The sequence below is a fragment of the Musca autumnalis genome, unplaced genomic scaffold (assembly GCF_047663935.1).
Source record: "Musca autumnalis isolate F117 unplaced genomic scaffold, ASM4766393v1 scaffold_3, whole genome shotgun sequence".
NCBI classification, from domain to species: domain Eukaryota; kingdom Metazoa; phylum Arthropoda; class Insecta; order Diptera; family Muscidae; genus Musca; species Musca autumnalis.
Genome location: NW_027411866.1, coordinates 95,131,234 through 95,154,357, shown reverse-complemented (window position 1 = coordinate 95,154,357; position 23,124 = coordinate 95,131,234). Strand labels below are relative to the sequence as shown.

Genomic DNA, 23,124 nt, shown 5'->3' with positions numbered 1-23,124 from the left:
CTAAAACAAAGTTTGGACAAAATATTACTAAATCCAAATTTTAGGCCAAATCTGTTGCTTCGTTCAAGAAAATTCGCACATACCACTTTAGCAGAAACAAAAAAATTTCAACGGTGACAAAATACCCGTCAGTAATGTTGGCGACATTTCCTGAGTATTTATGCCATGAAAATCTTCTCTACAAGTGGTGTCTTAAGACAAGTCGTTCGGTCTCGGCAATAAAATGTAGGTCGCATATCGTTGAGCCAATATGAATCGGGGTGCACTCATTGATATGAGAGAAGTTTCCCTCGTCCCTTCAGGGATGTTTGTGGAACAATTATATATATTATATATACCAGAAGGACCAATCCGAAAATCACCATCTTCGAACTTTATATAAGGCTCGCCGAAATATTGCGATAAACAAAGTTTGGACCAACGCAGTCTCCATTTCGAAAGTTGTGCGCATCAGCCACTACGCATGATTGCATTTTCTCTGGAAGTATGGACTTGCCCCTGAAATTTTGATATTTACTAATTATCCAGAGAACTCTTAAACTGCACTTCTTTGATTTTTGAAATACTCTGTGGAAGGTTACCGAAAGAGTGGATCGATATGGTCCATCTTCGAAGTTGATCAAAATTTGGACAAAATATCACGAAGGCCAAATTTTAGACCGAATCGGTTGATCTGTTCGAATTATCGTGTTCTCCAGGCACCCACTCAGACGGACGAACATAGCTAAGTCGACTCCAAGTTTTCTGAAACAGATTACTTCCAAACACACTTTGGCCCTAAAACCATTATTTCGATGAGACACATTTTGACTAAAGAATGTATATGTGTATAGACCTTGGATTGGGCGCCAGAATTTCATTTTAAAAGAATTCAAGACAGGTTGCCAGATTTTTCCTTGATCCTGATTCATTTATAAGAAGAACCACGATAGGAAACCAGAATTTCTATAAGAGAAGTCAAACGATTGGACTCCAAAATTAGTTTATTAACAGATGCACGATTGGGCGACAGAATTTGTCATTTACATACCCGCGATTGGGTGCTAGAATTTCATGACGGACATCCTCACTATTGCTCAGCACTAGTTCTCTATCAAGAAAACCACTATCGGTCTTCAGAAATTCTTTGTGATAAGATCTACGATTGGACACCAAAATATCTTTACGGAAATAACTACAATTGGGTTATTTACGATAATAACAACGATTGAACACCTGAATTTCCTAAATTGCTGCGTTTTTTTCCTTCATTTATATAATTCCTAAATTCTACCTGTAAATATAAAAAATAATTGTGGATAACGCCATGATATCCAAACGTTCCCTCTGCATAAATCAATTCTCTACTAATCCCATTTTCCTTCCATAAATAATAATAATAATATAATAATAATTGTTCCACAAACATCCCACAAGGGACAAGGGAGACTTCTCTCAGAGAAGAAGTCCTTCCATAAATTACTCAATAAAATTGGAATGGAAAATTGAAGCCGAGATTTTGGACTTTTGTGAAGTAGGAAACAAAGGAAAGGTCCTCAACATTCCATCTAAACAATAAAATTAAATGTTAAGATATTTCTAAGGTTTTCCGATTGTATACTCTATCTTTTGGTCTTACCGAAGTGATATCACTGAATTACATAACATTTACCGTAGTTGTGAGTTATTTGATAAATGATACACCCAAAATATGTATGAGATTATTAATATATACATTGTTTTGAACATATATTAACTCTGATATATTGACACCAAAGTTCTGAAAACGAGGGGTAATTGGCCAAGAAGTCTTACGTCATTTTAATTAAAAATAGTAATGGAAATTATTTCATCAGTAATACAAGTCTAAAATAAGGTTTAAATCATTGCTAAATAAGAAATTTTCGCTAACATAAATTTTCAAAATTTTGGTCAGTTGGCCTTTGAATTTCTCTGCAACTACCAAACCGAACTTGACCGCTTATAATTCGTCTGAAAGCTGACTGTCTAACAAAAAAAGAATTATGAATATATCTTTATCCGTTCAAAAGTTACAGAGTTTTGACCAGGAAAACGATTCTGAACCACTGTGCGCCGCATAGAATACCACAGACCGACCGATCGCGTTGTATGTGGTTAACAAGGTTTCTTTATCCGCACCCCAAGTGCTGCCAGCTAGCGACTTGAGGATCTTGTTGCTGTTTCTCATCATATCGCAGATAGGTGCAGTATACGCGGACGACTTATATATACTATCGAATGTGGCCCATAAGTTTTTGGGGTAGTTTGTGGTCGGAGTTATTTAACCGTCGACCTGCACATTCAGGGCGAGCTTCATTTGCGACGTCCATGTGGTGAACAGTTTGGCTGTTGTCTTAGTGGTGGATATTTTCATATTAATCGCGTGGAAGAACTCAACAAGATCAATGAGATAGGCTTTTAGCTTGTCACAAATGTTATCAACGGTGGGACCTGACGCCATGAGTGTACAATCATCCGCGTACGTAATTACCACAATGGCGTCGGGTGGGCGTGGAATTTCTGAAAGGTAGAGGTTAAATAGTTCCGGAGATATCACCCCTCCTTGGGAAACTCCCTGCTTCACACTATGTAGTTTAGGCTTCTCGTACCTGATTTCCACGTATGAGTGTGAGCCAGTCTTTCAGACAAAGCCGGAGGGTAGTATTCTCAATATCCTCGAACAGCCTATCATTACTGGCCCTGTCAAAAGATTTGGTCAGATCCAATGCTCCTCGGCTAATATACATACGTGGAAATGGCGTGCACTGCTATGGTGACACAAAGCTGCTTCCGGAATCCGTGTTGATGTTCCGCATCTGGATACCACGTTCTGATGCTGGGTAGGGGTAACACCTCTAGTATCTTTGCTACAGCTGATAGAAGTGAGATCAGACTGTATTATCCAACTTTGCTGACATCCTTGCAGGTTTCAACAGCGGGACCAACCTGCCCATCTGCTAGGCTTCGGGAACTGTTAGGTTGGCTAGCGATAGGGTTTAATGTCATAGCTCATGATGCGCATTGAAATATCTTGGGCCCGGCACGGACCAAAAGAATCCAGAGCAGGTATTCCGGGACATACCACATCTACCACGAATATGTAGATGCTGGGGTGAATGTCCCTGGCCGAGAAGATGTTTCCTCGGGTCAATCCGGTACATAGAACAGGCCGTAGCGCTATTGTACTCTCTGTGTATGTCCAGTTGTTGTTGAAACAGTGTTTATATGTGTGTATGTTCATTTTGCATCCGAGTGTCTTTTGTCCATGGCAGGTCAAGTTCGACGATGGGCTATATCATGTTTATCCCCCAATTTTAGGTGTTTTTACATACTTCCCGATTTTCGGTATTTTGAGAATTTTAGCTAAAATTTTTTGACCGAACTACCTTTGATTTTGCGTTTGAGGTTCCCAGTGGACACACAGCTCCTCCATCAAAAATTGCCAACGTCCATGGTTTGGAATAACCTTCATATAACGGCGTCTCCCGGTTTTCGGTATTTTGAGATTTAAGTTAAATTTTTTTGAACGAACTACCTTCAATTTGACGTTCCCAGTGGTCAAAAAATACTTCAATAAACATTATCAACATTGGCCCATGATTTGTTATAGCCCCAAATATAACCGCACATTCTGTTTTCGGTATTTTGAAGATTTTAGCTACATTTTTAACCGAATTACCTGTAATCTAACATTTGAGGCTCCCAGTGTTCACGAAACTTCTCCATCAAAAATTGACAAAATATCCATGTTTTGGTTTAGCTCCCCATATTATGGTACTCCCTGTTTTTAGGTATCTGTGGTCACAAAATAATTATTCCATTTTAGTTTAGGGCATTTTATTGTGATTTTATTATTCTGCTTAATGTAGCTCTGGGTCTATCCCCAATTCTAGGAATGCGACTGTTTCGACGGGATGTAACCACAGATCTACTAGAGTCAATTTAGTATGTTTGCCATGCTGGGCAGATTTTATGCACAGTGTCATCGATCATTGCCGATATGCGACGGCATCAGTGTGATTACTATTTAAACTTGCGTGATAGGCTTGTTGATCTAGGTGTTCTCTCTTATAATGTTGGAACTTTCTTTATAAATCATGAAAATCCCTCCTGACATGCCTGAGTGGAGGTCCTATCCACCATATATGGCAAGTACTGTCATTGTGTTGCTGTAGACATGTAGAGGCACCTTGTTGCAGTTCTCAGGGAAGCATTCTGACAGGTTTGAAAATTTTTCATTGCGTTGCTCATATATTCGCAGACCTTGTTTATACATTTCAGCATGTTACATATAGCTGTGGCATGCTGTCGAATGTGCCCTCTAGAATTATGGGGTAGTTTGTGATCGGAATTCTGCTGCAATCGATCATTATATTCAACTCTATCCTCACCTCTGCCGTCCACGTGGTGAACAATCACGGTGCTCTTGAAGCAACTTTAAATGGAAGGTGCTTACACCTGGAAAGTTTTTTCGGATTCTGAAACTACAATGTTCATAGATGAGAAAAATAAAAAAAAAATCGCCGGAGCGCTTTTTAAATAAATCGCGATTCAAGTAGAAATTTTTAGGGGTTTTTTAGGTTTTCACAATTTTGCTTGGAAACCGAAAGTCCTATCGAAATGAGACTAAAGAAAATGTTGTAGCTACGAAAATTCTCTATAAGACTGACCTTTATGATAATTTCGTAGGTTTTACCATTATTGAGATATAGAAGTTCAAATTGGGACAATGCATTGGGTGCCACAGTGGTGCTATGGTATGCACACCGGCGTACAGAAATAAAGCCCCGTGAAATAACACCCCAAATTGAAAATGAAAATAGGCCCCAAACAGGTATATGGAAAACAACAACAAAGCTTTTGGGGCCTATTTTCATCCTTCTGGGACCTTTTTTCATTCGGCTGTTGGGGCTAATTTGTCTGCACAACAAGTAAATCAAAATTTGAAAATCAAATTGGGGTGTTATTGCACTTTCCTTTGGGGCCTTTTTGCACATGTTAAGGGCCCAAATACAATCCAATGTTTAACTGAAACAACAAATTGGGGTGAATTTTCGAAAGCTATTATTAAGAAAACGAAGAAAAATTAGGGTGTAAATTTTATTAAGAACAAACCATAAATCGGTGCCCGGACGTAACACCCACGGACGTAACTCCCAAAATTCTTTGGGAGTTTTGTCCGTGAAGTAAAGCGATTTAACTCCCAACGATTTTGTTCTTAAATTCAAAGTTATTTTTGCTTTTCGAAATTTTTCATTATTTTTTATTGATCACAGAACTGTTACAAATTTTAGAGAATAGGTTAGCATATAAAAGGAATTGTACATTTGGCCTTCCCAAATGCACCACCGTGGCACCCAATGCATTGTCCCAATTTGAACTTCTATATCTCAATAATGGTAAAACCTACGAAATTATCATAAATGTCAGTCTTATAGAGAATTTTCGTAGCTGCAACATTTTTTTTAGTATCATTTCGATAGGACTTGCAGTTTCCAAGCAAAATTGTGAAACCCTAAAAAACCCCTAAAAATGTCTACTTGAATCGCGATTTATTTAAAAAGCTCCGCCGATTTATTTTATTTGTGTCATCAATGACATTGTAGTTTCAGAATCCGAAAAAACTTCCCAGGTGTAAGCACCTTCCATTTAAAGTTGCTTCAAGAGCACCATGATTGTTCACCACGTGGACGGCAGAGGTGAGGACAGAGTTGAATATAATGGTCGATTGTAGCAGAATTCCGATCACAAATTTTTTTGTCAATTTTTGATGGAGAAGTTTCGTGAACACTGGGAGCCTCAAATGTTAGATTACAGGTAATTCGGTTAAAAATGTAGCTAAAATCCTCAAAATACCGAAAAACAGAATGTGCGGTTATATTTGGGGCTAAACCAAATCATGGACCAATGTTGATAATTTTTATTGGAGCATTTTTGTGAAGGTAGTTCGGTTAAAAAATTTAGCTTAAATCTCAAAATACCGAAAACCGGGAGATGCCGTAATATGGAGGTTATTCCAAACCATGGACCTATGTTGGCAATTTTTGATGGAGGAGCTGTGTGTCCACTGTGAACCTCAAACGCAAAATCAAAGGTAGTTCGGTCAAAAAATTTTCCTGCTGGTCGAATACCTGAAATAAGACCTAATTTTCCAGCAGAGGCGAAGGGTTTAGCAACCTTAGTGAAACCAGAGTCAGAGAACTGACAGTGGAAGTCAATAGCGGAAAAATTGTCTAGAGCGTCTGAAGTGCTGCGATATTGTAATCGGTTGCAGTAAATTGAGGACATCGGTTAAGGCGCTATCGAACTGGTAAGAAGGATGACCGGAAATCGGATTTTTTACAGAAATATTTTCGCCTGCGGCGCTTCTCGGTTTTATAAGATTATTTGCAATTGTTTAAAAAAACTGTGTAATTCCAAAAATGTGAAAATATTTTTGTAAAATATCGCGGCATTTTTCAAAAATATTTTGGTTGCGGCACTTTTCGTTTTTATAAAAGTATTTGCAATTTGTTACAAAAACTTTGTATTTTCTAAAGTGAAAATAAAAAAGTGAGAAAAGGCTATAGTCGGTACGGGGCCGACTATGTGATACCCTACACCACTACCTCTGTGCATAATCTTTTCACTCGAAATCATTTCTTTTAGGGAGATACGAAAGTTTTCACCTATCTGGCTTTTATACCAAATGACTTAAGGCAAACTGAACCAAAATAATTAATATTTAATTTTATATTGGACTACTACCGACATCACCAACATCAATATTCTTCTATCTCTGTGAGAAAATTTCGTGATAATCGGATCAAAATTCCGACGTGTAGAGTGATTGCAGAAAAAGTGAAAAAAGGGATGTATTACCGACTATTGCGATATCTCTATTATTTGACCACCTACGCCAACTTACTTTGCATAATTTTAAAGATGGGATTTTCTACTTTCTTAGTCGGGCTTTGCTTTTAGATGGTCCCCAACCAAAGGTGTGATATGCGTAATTATAACTAAAATCGCAAAAATGAAAAGTTGGGTTCTATTAGCGAATATTGCGATATCTTCGTTGTGTGACCGCCTACGACAACCTACGATACATCGTTTCCAAGGCGATATTTTCTACTTTCATTGCCAAGTTTTGCTTTTTATATACCCCTTATAGATGCTGAGATATTTGCTTTGGAATAAAATGTAGACTTTTTCTCCAAATAACTTTTTTGCTCATTCCGACCCCTAATTATTATCCGACCATCACCAACACCCACCGTGATTTCCAAAAAAATTATAAAAATGAGATGTATTACCAACTATTGCAATATCTCCGTTATTTGGTCCCCTACGCCGACCTAGTTTGCATCATTGTAAAGATGGGATCTTCTACTTCCATACTCAGGCTTTGCTTTTGAAAAGTCTCTAACCAAAGCTGTGATATTCGTCATTATAATTAAAATCGCAAGAATAAAAATGTGGGTTTTATTTGCCACTATTGTAATATCTCCGTTGTTTGATCACCTACGAGAACTTACTTTACATCATTAGAAAGGTGATATTTTCTACTTTTATTGTCTTCCTTTTGGTATACCCCATATAGAAGCTGAGATATTCGCTTTGGAAAAAGACGCTGTATTTTTATCCACATAAGTTTTTTGCCCATTCCGACCCCTGAACTTTATCTGATCATCACCAGAATTAATAGGCTACTTCCCCTCCGGGACCCTCATCAACACCCGAAATTTCGTGACGATCCGATCAAAGTTGCGACTTGTAGCGTGATTACAAGGTTTAGATGGACAGACGGACGGACACACATAGCTAGATCGACTCAGCTCGTCGAGACATTCATTTTGGTATATATAAGTATGGGTCTACGACCATTATTTCGATGCGTTACAAACAATACGTTACAAAACTAAATATTTTCGCCTGCGGCGCTTTTCAGTTTTATAAAAGTATTTCCAATTGTTTAGAAAAACTTTGTATTTAGTAATACTGTGAACATATTTTTAAAAAAATCAATTCAAACAGAATTAGAAAAAAAATGGAGAGTAGAAGTTTCAATATGTTAAAATTATAAAAAAGTATAACCATCTATTAGTTACATACATATTACAAACTATTGAATGAACATCTTTAAAAATCTTTTTTGAAAATACACCCCAAATTTAGGGCTTCATTTACACTCCAAATTTAAGTGAATAAATTTTTTGGGGCGTAAATGGATAGTTTGGGGCCTAATTATATTTTTGGTGTTTGGGGTGATATTGCATTTGCTAAATGCACCTCAATTTCAAAAATGCATTTAGACCCCAATGACATTTTGGGGCATAAACGTAATAATTTTTTGGGGCCAAATTTCTTAGTCTGGGGAGTTTTTGTATTGGGTTCATTTTTCAAATTGAAAAAACACCTCAAAAATTGGGGTCAATTTTCATTTCCGTTTGGGGTGCTATTTTATAGGGCCTTATTTCTGTACATCTGCACACCCGCCTTGCACGCAGAGGGTCGTGGGTTCGATTCCCCGGTCAAATCAAAAAATTGTCAACGGTTGCACAATACCCCTCAGTAATGTTGGCGACATTTCCTGAGTATTTCAGCCATGTAAAACTTCTTTGTAAGATACGCCGTTCGGACTCGGCAATAAACTGTAGGTCCCATGTCATTGAGCTTGATACGAAAGAAGTCTCCCATGTCCCGCATGGGATGTTTGAGGAACAATTATTATTATTATTATTATTATTATATTATTATGAACATTGTAGTTTCAGAATCCTCAAAAACTTCCCAGGCGTAAGCACCTTCCATTTAAAGCAATGTACGGCCACAGTTATTAAGGATATTTGAAAATTTCCCGCATGGAAAAAGACAGTAAGATCACTCAAATAGGAGTTCAGCCATTTACAAACCTATGCTGATGATCGGCAACTGGGTATCTATTTCTGATGCTGGGGAGGAATAAATTGCCAAAAGTTTTGCAACGGACGACAAAAGAGAAATCAGTTTGTACGTTTCACCTTTTCTGGCATCCTTGCCTGTCTTCAGGACCACGCTGCTCATTCCCAGACTTCGGGCACGATGAGGGTGGTTAGCGACAGACGGAGAACTTTAGTGAGATACTCGACACCTGGCGCATTCAGCTGTTTCAGCAGATCTAATGCGACGTATTACATTTCTCTTCGCCCTGTCATTACCGGGGTGCACGTATCTGAGGTCTTATCTTTCTTCTTACCAGGGTTAGACGATTTAACAACTTGTTTCGCTTATGGTCACCGACCAACCTGTGAACTTCCAGTGTCAGCTGCCTCACTCTGTGATCAGCACGACGAAGCTCATCATCCCCATTTGCTAAGTTTGGTCTCACTTTGGGTATTCGACCAGCAGGAATGTGGCGATTGGCTGCAACAATGATTATGTCTTGGAAGTTCCATTCTGTTACCCAAACATCAGAAGGGTTGGGCATATCTCTGACAATTAGGTTTGCCATGATTGATGGAAGTGTGGCGTTCAGTGGTGACGAAATCGGGCGGTCTGCTTATGGAGAAAATTTTGTGTAGATAGTCTGACCGAAGAGAATCAACGAGTAGTCAGGTGACATTATTTGTTTGACCAGGTCACACCATGGTTATATCTGGCGAACTGTGACACTCTCCACTAATTCCGATGGGGGCGTCCTCATTGACCGTGCAAAACGTAGAGCTATCAATCTGCTTTGCCAGCAATATTCTCGTGTGGTCATTTCCGTGGACCGAATGCCATGATGGGCATTAAAGTCCCCCAAGACCAGATGGTTATGACATTCCGAAAGCCGGAGTACAATTATTTATTTATCTATTTATTTATTTATACCCAACACATTCCACTCGCGGGTCATTAGAGCCAGACTCAAGCGAAATAGGAAAGCTAATCCCCCAACTTCACTTCTGGTGCGATCCTTCCTCAGTATGTTGTAACCATCGCAGCACTGTAAGCTGTAGTTTTTATTGTAGAGCTGGCAAAAAATCGATGTCGCTATCTATAATATCGATTATTTTTCAAAAATTAAATATCGATATATAATTTTTTCTATCGATATTATCATATTAAAAACCCATAACCTAAAATTCATTGAAACAAGTGAGCAAAGGCTATAGTCGGGACGGAGCCGACAATGTAATACCCTATATGATTACCCCTGTGCATAAGCTTTTCACTGGTAAACATTTCTTTTAGGGAATATAATCCGACTACAACCAAACATAATATGCCTCGTTCTCTCTGGGAACGCCATAAGCAACCAAAATTTCGTGACCATCCGATCAAAATTGCGACCTGTAGCGTGATTGCAACAAAATGGAAGAATTGGATGCATTAACAAATATTGTGGTATCTCCTTGTTTGACCACCTTCGCCAACCTACTTTACACCAATGTAAAGGTAATATTTTCTTCTTCAATTGACAGGATTTGTCGTTGGAACACCCCTACTAGAAGCCGATATATTCATAAAGAATAAAACTTTGAATTTTTCTCCACATGAGTTTTCCCCATTTTGACCCCTAAATATTATCCGACTTTCACCAAAATCAATAGGTTTTTTCCTCTGTGGCGCCCCCATCAACCCCCAAAATTTCGTGACTATCCGATCAAAATTCCAACCTGCAACGTGATTACAAAAAATGGAAAAAAATTGATGTATTACTGACTTTAGTGATATCTGGGTTTTTTTGCCCACTTACGCCAACATACTTTGCATCAATATAAAGGAGGTCTTTTCTTCTTCCATTGACGGGCTTTCCTTTTGGAATACTTCTACCAGAAGCGGGGATATTCGCATAAGAAAAAACGTTGACTTTTTGCACATAAGCTTTTTGCTTATTCCGACTCCTGAATATTATCCGGCCATCACCAAACTTAATAGCCTTCTTCCTCTGTGGGACCCACATCATCGTGACGATCTGATCAAAATTGTGACCTGTAGCGTGATTACAAAAAAATCGGAAAATGGGATGCATTACCGACTATTGCGATATCTCTGTTGTTTGACCACCTACGACAACCTACATTACATTGTTGTAAAGGCGATATTTTCTACTTTCCTTGCCATGTTTTGCTTTTGATATTCCTCTTAAAGAAACAGAGATATTGGCTTTGAAATAAAACTTTGACCTTTTCTCCAAATAAGTTTTTGCCCATTCCGACCCCTGAATATTACCCGAACGTCATCAAAATCAATAGGCTTCTTCCTTTGTGGGACCACCATTAACCCCAAAAATTTCGTGACGATCCGCTCAAAATTGCGAGCTGTAGCGCGATTTCGAAAAAAAAATTGAAAACTGTGATGTATTACCGACTGTTGCTATATCTCCGTTATTTGACTATCTACGCCAACATACTTTGCGTAAAGGTGGGATATTCTACTTTCATAGTCAGGCTTTGCTTTTGGAAGCTCCCCAACCAATGCCGTTATATTCGTCATTATAATTAAAATAGCAAAAATTAAAAGTTGGGTTGTATTAGCAACTATTGCGATATCTTCGTTGTTTGACCATCCACGACAACCTACTATACATCGTTGTAAAAATGACATTTTCTACTTTCATTACCAGGTCTCGCTTGGGGTATATCAACCCTTATAGATACGGAGATATTCGCTTTGAAATAAAACGTTGACTTTTTCTCCAAAAAGGTTTTTTACCCATTCCGACACCTAAATATTATCCGACCATCACCAAAATCAATAGGCTTCTTCCCCTCCGGGACCCTCGTCAGTACCCAAAATTTGGTGATCAAAATTGCGACCTGTAGCAAGGTTTAGATGGACAGACGGACGGGCGTATATATACATAAGTATGGGTCTACGACCATTATTTCGATGCGTTACAAACTTTTTGGGCAAAACCAACATATATTACCCTCCCCACATAAAAAATTTCGAAGCTTTTCAGTTTTGTGTATGTGAGAAAGTAAGACCGTATTCACACGTATACATTTTTCGGAAAAGTAAACTGTAGTTTTATGCATTTTTATTAAATGAAAGTAATTGTTTTTTTTTTCCTTTATATTTCTGAGAACTACCTGTACAAAATATCAACAAAAGAATAGACATTTCCGCCATTTTCATTTCCAAATTAATGGTGATGACAAATTAACGATAATATCGATAGCAATCGATTTTTTGAAATGAAATATCTAATGCTGGGACAAAAGAATAGACATTTCCGCCATTTTCATTTCCAAATTAATGGTTATGACAAATTAACGATAATATCGATAGCAATCGATTTTTTGAAATAAAACATCTAATGCTGGGAGTATCGATAGTTTGTCAGCTCGATGTTGTTGAGCTTGGTTTATTGCACTGCAGCGACCATGATATTCTTCCGACTTATGAAATCCACTACTTCCTCAATTTTACCTCGGAGTATATTGCAATCAAATTGGATTTCCAGGGATTGGAACAACAACGGCTGGTGTTAAGAGCTACGACGACTCACTGGGGGCAGTGTTCATGCAGCAAGCAGCGACATAGAACAACACCTGAGTGTGGTGGATTCGGATGTAACCAACAGAGCATAGATAAATTAGTCCTGGGGGTACCCGTCGCCGTGGGATTGTATGTCCAGCGGACAGGTTTAGAAGTCTGACAGTCGTTCCAAAAACAAAAATACTTTTCAAATCCGGGTTTATTTTGTATCACCATTTAGAGCTCTAAATGATAAATGTATCTTCTTTTCTTACCGTTGATGCCCAATATGTCTGAGGACATTCAAATGCTTTACGAAATCCATAGCTTAGCGATTCCTCCATAAAAAAGCAGCTTTATTTTAACGAATTTTTATTGTCTTTTTCTCTCTCTTCCTCTTACCATACTAATGTGATTAATTATAACGTGCTGGATGAAAATGAATGGAGTGCGCTTAAGAGTATGGTTGCCGAAACGTAGCAACGATTTGGCTCATTGACATTTTCATTCATGGAAGCGTCTGCCGTTGTCGTTGCTGCTGTACACTGTCATGTTTATTTATTACGAACAACCTCAAATTGATGACTGTAATTTGTCATTTCATGGAAAATGTTAAAAGCAAAATATTCCCAAAATGAAATGAAAGTGCTGTGAAGTAGAAAATTGTATAGGAAATATAATCATAAAGCGAAGAGATTTCTCACTTAATGATGCGTCGTCCTTTAATCAAGTTAATTTAATGAAACAGGTGATGATAGTCCTTCTGTATTATCGTTTTTTATGTTAACAATAGGGCATACCATGCACACCTAGGCATGCTAATAAAAATTAAATTTAATCCTAAAACCAGATTCATATTGTATGGTTGTACGTGTTTTCTCTCAACTGTAATTTTTTCAAGTCATAACTTTTATTAACTCATTTTTAGCTTGGAATAGCACAAGCCAATTCCATTTAGGTCGTATTATTTACGGTTCCACAATACAATTGTGTATTGTTAGAGCCCAACAAGTTTTATTTATCAGAAGTCCAAATTATGATGGCCTCCTACTTTTAATATTATCACAAATTTACACCTAACTTCAGAGGATCATATATTGTTGGTTGGTTTACGTGGTGGTTATAACCTTCATAGCCTCAATTAGTATGTTTAATATACCATTTTGAAAACCACACCACTCGGTTAATGATTGCAATTTGCATTATAATATGTTAGCAATTAAAATCAGCCTGATACATTTAAAAACTTCTACCAAGCCTAGTTTTTATGTTTGACATTGTATTGTTTCAGTCTTATCTAATCTGATCTCTGCTTGTTATACCCTTAGACTTTTGGCATACACTGTAATACGATGCCTCATCGAAAAAATCGTTTCAGACAATTTACAGCCTGTGCTTCGGAAGTGGAAAAAAACATTTTCTGTTCATGTAAACACCTTCGAAACGAAAATCTATGCGACCGACAAGCCATACGAGATAACACGTAAACGTACACTTTTTCATTAAATTTGGGTTTATGTATTTCGAAAGGACTGTCTCTTATAGAAAGATAATGTCAAAATCACTCACTTGCTTTATAGCTGTCGAGTAGAACGTAAAATCGCGAATAACACCTAAAATCTTAAAACAAATTTATGCAACACATTCTTGAAACAAAATAAAAATTTTACAGACACGTTTTAATGGCCGTTTCATTCATTATTTTGAAGAAATCAATTAAATAAAATAATTCAAAATACCGACACATTTTATTTTTCAAACAAAACAAATCACACATATTCCAATGTTTGTATGTATATGTGGATTTTGTTTTCATTTCTCATTTGGCTCTCATTTATGGAACATAGTTGTACAAATGTACATTCAAATTAGTAGTATTTCGCATAGGATACGTAACGGCAGTCGCATGATAGTTTGCAAAATACATGAACGCATTTTTAGACGGAAATGAGTGACTGCTTTCCTTTCGTACAGGTTTCCGTGCGACATACATGAACAGGTGGTTAGAATCGATTTAGCCATGTCCGTCTTGCCTGGATGGTACAAGTCCATACTTCCTGTGAAAATGGCTTAAAAGCTTCGGTCCAATAAAAATTGCAAATCCGCAAAAAAACTCTCGCGGGGAGTCTGTGCTTGGTCCAAATTTTGCACATCATATTATTCCATATAATCATGCATCAGGTTGGAATATAAACTATAAGGAAATTTGGCATTAAACAAAATTTGGGAAAACTGCATTTTAGTTTTGATTTTTTTCGGAAACTTCTTCTTGCGGACCTTGTTACGATGGCGCAATTTCTTTCGTGGTCTAGTCTATACTTCCTGAGATAATGACCCAAAATCTAAAAAAACCCTGCCGGCACCATCTAAAGTAGGTAGTACGTAAGATAACCCTCCACGTGAAAAACAGATTTGGTCCAAACGGTTTACATCGTATTATTTCTTACATCCTCGAATTATGTCCGAATATTAACTATATCGGACCACTCTTTCGGGTACCTCCAACACAAAGTTTGGAAAGAGTATATAATGAGAGTATAATTATATATACATGCTAATGCTAATAGTGTATCCAACCGAAGTCTAAGATAAGGTATCCTCTCCCTTTGTCTGAGGCTGAGCAATACTGACTGCTCCATTAGTCGACCTTTTCTACCATCTACGTGCGGTATGTCGGTCGAAGTTTTCGTTAAGGTGTCCAAGTAAAGTAAAGCAACAAAACCTACCTTCTCAGACACATAGCTATTCTGGTGGTTTCAAAGTAACTGTTGCCCATCAGTCTTCATCTATCCATAACATCTTCTCTCAAAATAAAGGGCCGATCGACAATTGCCGACTAACACTCATTCTTGACATGCGACTGGTATCATTGGATCAATGTTTTCAACTTGTCTTGTCCATGACAGTTGTCTCTTTAATTATCATAGCCAAATTTGGTATTTCGTCTTCATTTGAAGTATTATACGTTCCATAGGATATTTGTCGGTATAGGTCCACGCCCTCATTTAGCCCCAATAGAACGGTACCTCCCGATTTTGGGTATTTTGAAGGTTTTAGCCTCATTATCACACCGAAATGGCTGGAATTTGGTACTTCTTCTTCCAGAAACTTGTCGGTATAGATCCACGCCTTCATTTAGCCACCCAGAGAACGGCACCTCCCGATTTTCGGTATGGCTGAAATTTGGTATTTAGTCTTTATTGGATGTAAAAGCATTTGTGACAGAAATTCTTCGATATCGGCCCACGTTTCGATATAGCCCCCATAGAACGGCACCTCCCGATTGAAGGTTTTACCGAAATATCGGAAATTTGGTATTTAGTCTTCTTTGATTCTAAAAACGTTCTGCCAGAAATTTGTAGGTATAGATCGACGTTTTGATATAGCACCCATGGAACGGTACCCCACGAATTTTGGTATTTTGAAGGTTAGCCATATTGTTTTACCGAACTTGCTGAAATTTGGCGTTTAGTCTTCTTCATAAATACAACTCGTGGTGGCCTGACTGAACATAACGCAGCTCTTACTTGTTTCCCTTTCATCTAATTTGATTCAATAGTTATTCGATAACCTTACCATCTGAAGGAAAAATTCTGCCAACTAATGCAATCATCAACGACCATGACTAATTCTCTACGATCTAACTGGATTAGATGCTACAAAACCGCAGCAAATGGCACAAACCACATTTGGGGATAAACTTGTTTCAATACCTCGGTTGAGGTTATTTTATTATAAATTTATTTAACCACCCGGTACTAAATACGAACACACCCATATACATCTTCGCCATGAATGACGACGACGACAACAATTATAATTGAATTTGTTTGGCTGGGGAGAAAGAAAAAAGAACATGCCACAGCAACCACAGCTGAAATGCCAAATACAACAACAACAACATCCCTGTCTAAAAACGACAACGAACATCCAACCAAACGACCGACCGAACGACCAACAAAGTGAAAACAATCTAAAGCCATTATGAAACCATTCAGCAACACGGAACAATATATATATACCAAACCATTGCTTGACACACCCAAACACACGTTCACACCTATATAACCCCATTCAAAATATGCTGCCAATGCACCGGCAAGGCTATAGTCACTCTCTTCAGTTGCTCTTTGTCAGTCATTATACTATCACCCACATTTACATGTAACTGAGTTGAACGTTCATCCAAGTGAACATCAATCTCTATTATGAACGGATTCGTGTGTGTAGTAGCTGATGTAGCCTGTCAGCCAGCAGCCAGGCATACAACAGCTGACTTTCCGGTTATCCATTTTCTAATGCATACGCATTAGTGTGTATGGGTATTAGACTGACATATGCATTTGACAAGAATTTGTAAATATTAGGTCGTCCCGATTGGTTTCAAAGATAATTTCCCTTTGTTGGAAAAAAAGAAAACAAAAATTGAAAAGGAATACGAACTGCAGGATACTTGGTGTTTCCTCTGTGATGTAGCAGCATTTACTAGTTGAAGATATCAGGGAATCCAAGAGTATCTCTCTTCCTCATTCCTTCCAGAAGCTACATATAAAGCATTCATAGCTTCTCTGAGAGGAATGAGGAATATAGTCATCGAACGCATTGTTAACCATTTTGCTTCTGAATTGCTCTTCATTTTTATCTTAGTCAAATCTGTGTCCTATGAACAGAAGTCGCAAGACAATCAAGGTTCTATCTACAAAAAAAAGAAAAGAAAAAACATTTGTAAAGACGCCGAAATTGCGTTTCGAAAAAGAGAGAAATAAAAACACGAACGTTTTAATTTTCAAATAATAAAAAGTATAAGCCTTATTAAGTATTTGGTAATAACTAAATAATTATAAAAGGAAAATTGAAGAACAGATTATCTGTGTTACAAGTGGCGATCGAAAACGAAGTGTCAGTAATAATGCCGAAAGGTCGCGTAGACGCAAAAACACTCGTTAGAAAACTGGTGACAGATCACTGAGAAGTGACACAAAAGAGAAGTAGACCGTTTTCTAACGAGTATGCAAATTGAACACAATGAATGTAAGGCGAAAAGCGAGCATTAAAAACAATGCAAATTTATATCAAATATTAATTCTTACTTAAACAACATTCTTAATCTAATATTTACATTACACCCTTTAAAATTTTTGAAAATATCCATACGAATGTCATCTACTATCCGATTGTTAACATGTTTGTTTCTTTGCAGAGTTGGCCGGAATAATGCTGTGGACGATGCCATCGGCCCGTCAAATGCACGTCACAAAATCGTTGTTATGGGCGCTGCTAAAGTCGGCAAAACCTCAATAATTACACAATTCCTTTACAACACATTTACGACCAAATACAAGAGAACCATTGAAGAGATGCATCAGGGTAACTTTTCAATAGCCGGCGTCAGTTTAACATTGGATATTTTGGATACAGCCGGTTCATATGAGGTAAGTGTTTTCAAGGATGAATATATGAAGATAAGATATAAAATAGAATGGCAGTAAAAACAAAGAGAGCTGAATAACCCATTATAAAATAGTGCAAACAAGCTAACTTCATTATCAATAGCTTAAAAATATTAGTTTATAATAATAATAATAATAATTGTTCCACAAACATCCCATACGGGACAAGGGAGACTTCTCTCAAAACTATTAGTTTATTTCTTTAAAATTTTACGACATAAAACTAATTATTTTACTAATTACCATGTAAGTATTGCGGTGGAAAATTTTACTCAATTTGGTCTAGCAAAAATGTCGCCAAATTATATTAAAGACGTGTTGGTGTAGGGTATCATATAGTCGGCCCCGTCCGACTTTGATCCTTTCCATACTGGTTTACGTTTTGCTCTATTGTAAAGTCTTCGGACATCTTTGCCCTTGATACGAATTTCCACTGTCATCCAGGGGGTTTCGTAGGCAGAATTCCTTTCTCGAAGTGGACAACTTTCTTTGAAAGACCTTACTAGTGCCTCGGTGAGTTTATTAACATTTCTGTCTAACATTTCTGTCTATTTCTTCCTTTTTCTTACTTTATTTCCGAACATAGCCCAATTTGTTTCTGGACGTTATCGGTACCTGCGGTTGCCTAGATATTTTAAACCTAATATACCTATGGTCTGAGAAGGTGTGTTCCTCTGAGACCCTCTACTCATGTACTCGGCGAGTCGAACGGCAGATATATTGACGCTAGGTGTATGAGTATATTTCCATTCCCTTGCTTTATTATTGTGTCGTCTGACATTTACAACTCTGAAGCGAAAAAAGTGGCAAGTGATGCAGGTCTTCGGTCGAGTTCCTGTGCTAGCGTAAAAAGTTAATAATTTCAGGGTCAGTCCGGAGACCTTGTTCTTTGCGGTCTAACGTTCCTGGATGAAACCAATATGTATATTAAATTTGTTTATTTTCTCCGTTACGACTTGAGTTGTCGTTTTAGTCGGATGTAGGTTTATCTGGATGACCTCAATCATAGGTTCTCCAGTAAGCGGACCTTTTGGAAGGCGTTGATGCTTTCGACCCTCTCTTTATTGTTGCACGGTTGTTTAACCACCTGGCTGGTTTTTGGGCATCATCCAATCCCTGCCCTTCCGACTTTGATGGTGTCAAGTGAGAGGTCGTCAAGTCCCACCACAAGGAGGTGCCGTACTGTTTCTCCTCCCTGTGGAAAACTTCACATCTCTTCACTTTCAAACTCTCATTTTGTTTTGAAAGACCACGAGCAACCCTTGACGTATACCGCCACTTTGGCCAGGTGAGACACTTCGTGCGTCCTCAATAGTTTCAATTTGCCACCTTCCCAAGAAGATGGTGCACTGCTGCGTACCTTCCCGATTGGGGTTGGGTTCGCATTCGGGCCCAAGCATGTGTTCCAATATTTTGTCGCTGACGATTTTTCCACTTGCCTCCTGATATTCTTTGGGTAGTCTACTGGACCCTTTACTGGTGTCTATCACCGCATAGCACAGCTCGTCCCTGGACTTCTTCTTTATTGGGGTTTTTCTACAACAGTGTTGTTTATTTTGCTATTAGAGTCGGTTTCGGAATCAGGGTCTCTCACAGTCTCTGAGGGTTGGGTCAAGTTAAATCCCTTCCTAAGCTTCCCTGTCTCCCCCTCCATTTTCATTTAGGTTGTTTGTTTGTAGCTGTACCTTCGATTCGCCATTACACTTGTTCCACCACACTCCAGTCCTACCGTTTTACTATAATTAAATAGAAAAATTAAATTAAAGCTCTTCCTAGCTACTACACCAGTCCTCACCTTCAGAATTCGCTAGGGACAAGAGTAGTTCAGCGGCTGAGGCTTTACAACGATTCGTAGCACTCTTCCCTTCGAAATGCAAGTTTCCCCCTCGTTTCCTCAAATACTCCTTGCCTATAAAGTCGTGAGTCTGAAGCCCCAACATTTTTAGTATTAGCTCCTTGTCTACCGTAGGTGGGGGAACCCATGCTGGTAACACCTTTGTGAATGGCATTTCAGATATGGAGACCGCAGCAAGATTCGCCCCTTCCCAAAGTTCACCAATCATTAACAGCCTGAACAAGGAAATCTCTGCGTTTTTTTATTATGACAGGGTATGACGTTGAAGGAGGGCGCTGCCGAACTGACGTTCACCCTGATTTGACAACCAGTGACTTTAGCTTATTCTCCCTCCGTGGTCAGCACTGTCGATGCTTGCCACTTGATGGTCGTCAGCAGGCATCGTTAGGACTGGTCTAGCATAAGTCTTTTTCCATGTGCCTTGGGGGATTCTTTTCCCGAGCAAGGGTCTACCATCTCAGTACTGGGCTTATTCACCTTGGCTTTAATTTCTTAGTCGGCCTAATTACCTCGGCTTATTTGCAGCCTACGGAAATTCCTAGAACCTCTTTACCCTTGTCTTTCGTCTTTGAATAGGGCTTAGAAATAATTGGTCTCCTTAACGGATGTAGATGGTTTTATAGGTAGTTTATTTAGTCTTTGCCATTCCCTTCCGTGGTGGGTTCGGCTTCGGAACGGAGATAGACTCCACCTTGTTGCTTTCGGCAGTAGGTTTTGTATTGTCTACTTGTTTGCTTTCGGACGCGGTTTCTTTAGCAGCTTTGGCTTCTGATGAGATGGTCTTGTCCACCTAAAGTTCGCGTCGAGGTACATGAGGGTAAGTTCTCCCGAGAGGAAGATAATGTCCAACTGAAATCCACTTCGAGGTACACGAGGGTAAGTTCTCTCGAATTATCTAATGTACCTGAGCTTGTTTCTGATGAAGAAAGCCTTCTTCTCAGAAAGGGAATTTCGGATCTCTTCCCACGAATTTGCGAAGATACATAGCAGCACGATTGTAGTGTTTTGTATCTTTCACTCCTCTGACAGATCTGTACTTGGAAACATTGACTGATGTTTTAATTTTCTTGAGGAATCTGGTGAATCTCCCTGGGAAATCATAAGTCAATGACCCTGGGACATCCTCTGAGGTTTGTAACCGACATGTGCCGATACAAAACCAGCTGGAACTGGGATTGCTGCCAGTTGAGCTTCTGCGTCCATACTGCCACCCTCCATGTCACTGTCATATTTCCTTGTAGACTTGGCTGAGACCACCGTGGTGTTCAGTTCGTCGTCGGTCAGGGTGAATATGAGTAACATGTACTTTGTGGATATTAGAGTGGTTTTAAAAAATCGATGTCGGATTTTTTTATGCGGTAACCTCCTAAAATGTTTAGTTTTGTTAAAAATTAAGATTGCCTCAGTTTGAGCTAAATCGGAGTATGTTAACACGTGCCACTGGGGCCTCAAAGATTCCATGGGCCTATATATATCTAAAATTAAAATCTGACCCGAGTTTGAAAATTTTTTATAGGATTACTTGTTTAGCCACTACAAAGAACTGGTTAACTGTTTTTATCGATTGGACAATAAATGTTGTAACTTTATTCTTCCCCATCCTAGTTGTGTTTTTTAAGGAGAATATCCCGATCCATTTATTGACCACGAGGGACCTAAAGGATCCGCAGTATACAGAGGAGAATCGAATATCCTTTTGAGATAACTCTCTATTAGATGCCCCTTTGTGACGCCAATATACCGTGGGTTCATGAGATCTCCAATGTCAAAAACATCTGTTGAATCAGGTCTGCTGCCAAGCAACCGGGAAGACGAGAAAAATTACATTTCCTTTGGGATGAGCAAAAATAGTGGTGTAGGTATCACATGACCGGCCCCATCGGACTACAGTTTTTATACCCTCAGCATTTATGCTATCAAGGGTAGAAACACTTTCATACGGGCAAAATGTGCCTTATCGAAATAGTGGTTTTAGGCCCAAAGTATGTTTGGACGAAATCCGTTTCATACAATTTGGAGTTGATTTAGCCATGTCCGTCCGTCTGTCTGTCGTATCAACCGATTCGGTCCGAATTTTGACATTCGTAATATTGTGTTCAAACATAGTTTAAGTTCGAAGATGGATTATATCGGTCCACTCATTCCGGTACCTCCTCCACAAAAGTTCGAAAATGTTTGGAAAATTCGTGCGCACGATAACTCTTAAAGGGAGTAACCGATTTGGTCCATACTTTGTACATCGTGAAACTTCTACCAGACTTAGATGAGGTTCCAATATGGTAAACTCCTTAGGGTACCTCCCACACAAAATTTCGAAAAAGTTCAGTTTAGGACCTGCTCTCGAATCGCCTTGGTTTTCATTGTATTCACAGTCCCCCATACGAAGGTATAAGTTTCATCAGGGGCAGGTCCATACTTCTTGAGAAAATAGCCTGAAAGTTGAAAAAACCCCTTATGACGGAATGCCGATTCCGTCCAAAATTTGGCCTTCGTAATATTGTGTCCAAACTTAGTTTAAGTTCGAAGATAAGCCATATCGGTCCACTCCTTCAGGTACCTCCCCCACAAAAGTTATAAAATGTTCGGCCGATTTGGTCCATACTTGCAACATCCTAATATATCTACCAGATATAGATCAGGTTCGAATATGGACTATATTTGTCCACTCCATCCGGTACCTCCCACGAAAAATTTCGGACAAGTTCCCTTTAAGACCTGCTATCGATACACTTTGATTTTTGTTGAGGCAACTTGCATTCTCAGCCTCAATTACGATGGTAAAAGTTTTTTCAAGGTCAAGTCCATACTTCTTTAGAAAACAGCCCGAAGGGTGTAAAAACCCCCTATGGCACCCCCATGGTCTATGTCGGTCCATTCCTTTAAGTACCTCCTCCGCAAAACTTTTGAACTTTAATCCTAATCAACAATTTTGTCGGTTCATACGCCCAAAATTTTGAAACCCCCTAAATGCATACGTTTTTTGGAAAAAACAATGTTTCAATTTACACAGGCTGAGGGTATATCTCTGTCGGCAAAGCCAACTGATACTTTTTTGTTTTTTTCTTACATCTTTTTATACCCTCCACCATAATATGGAGGGTATAATTAAATTTGTCATTTCCTTTGTAACACGTCAAAATATTCATCGGAAACCCTATAAAGTATATATACATATATATATTCTTGATCAGGTTAAAATTCTAAGTCGATATATCTAGTCGATACAGCTCGCAATTTTAGAGCTTAGTAATTTAATATAGAAGTTTATATTAAGTATTGCAAATGGGATATATCGGTCCACGTTTTGATATAGCCAACATAGACGATACCACACGATTTTCGGTTATTATCATTATTACACCGAAATGGCTGAAATTTGGTATTTGGTCT

General features: G+C 38.5%; 1 protein-coding gene across 5 annotated transcripts in view; it reads left to right on the top strand.

Annotated features, from left to right (window-relative positions):
- Positions 1 to 23,124, top strand: part of LOC141397052 (ras-related protein Rap-2b) — a 232,473-nt gene that overhangs the window by 115,481 nt on the left and 93,868 nt on the right. For all 5 annotated transcript variants that reach the window (XM_073972884.1, XM_073972886.1, XM_073972883.1 and 2 more), the window contains one exon: positions 17,630 to 17,861. In XM_073972884.1, the coding sequence (XP_073828985.1) occupies positions 17,630 to 17,861 (232 nt within the window). The remainder of the gene's footprint in view (positions 1 to 17,629; positions 17,862 to 23,124) is intronic.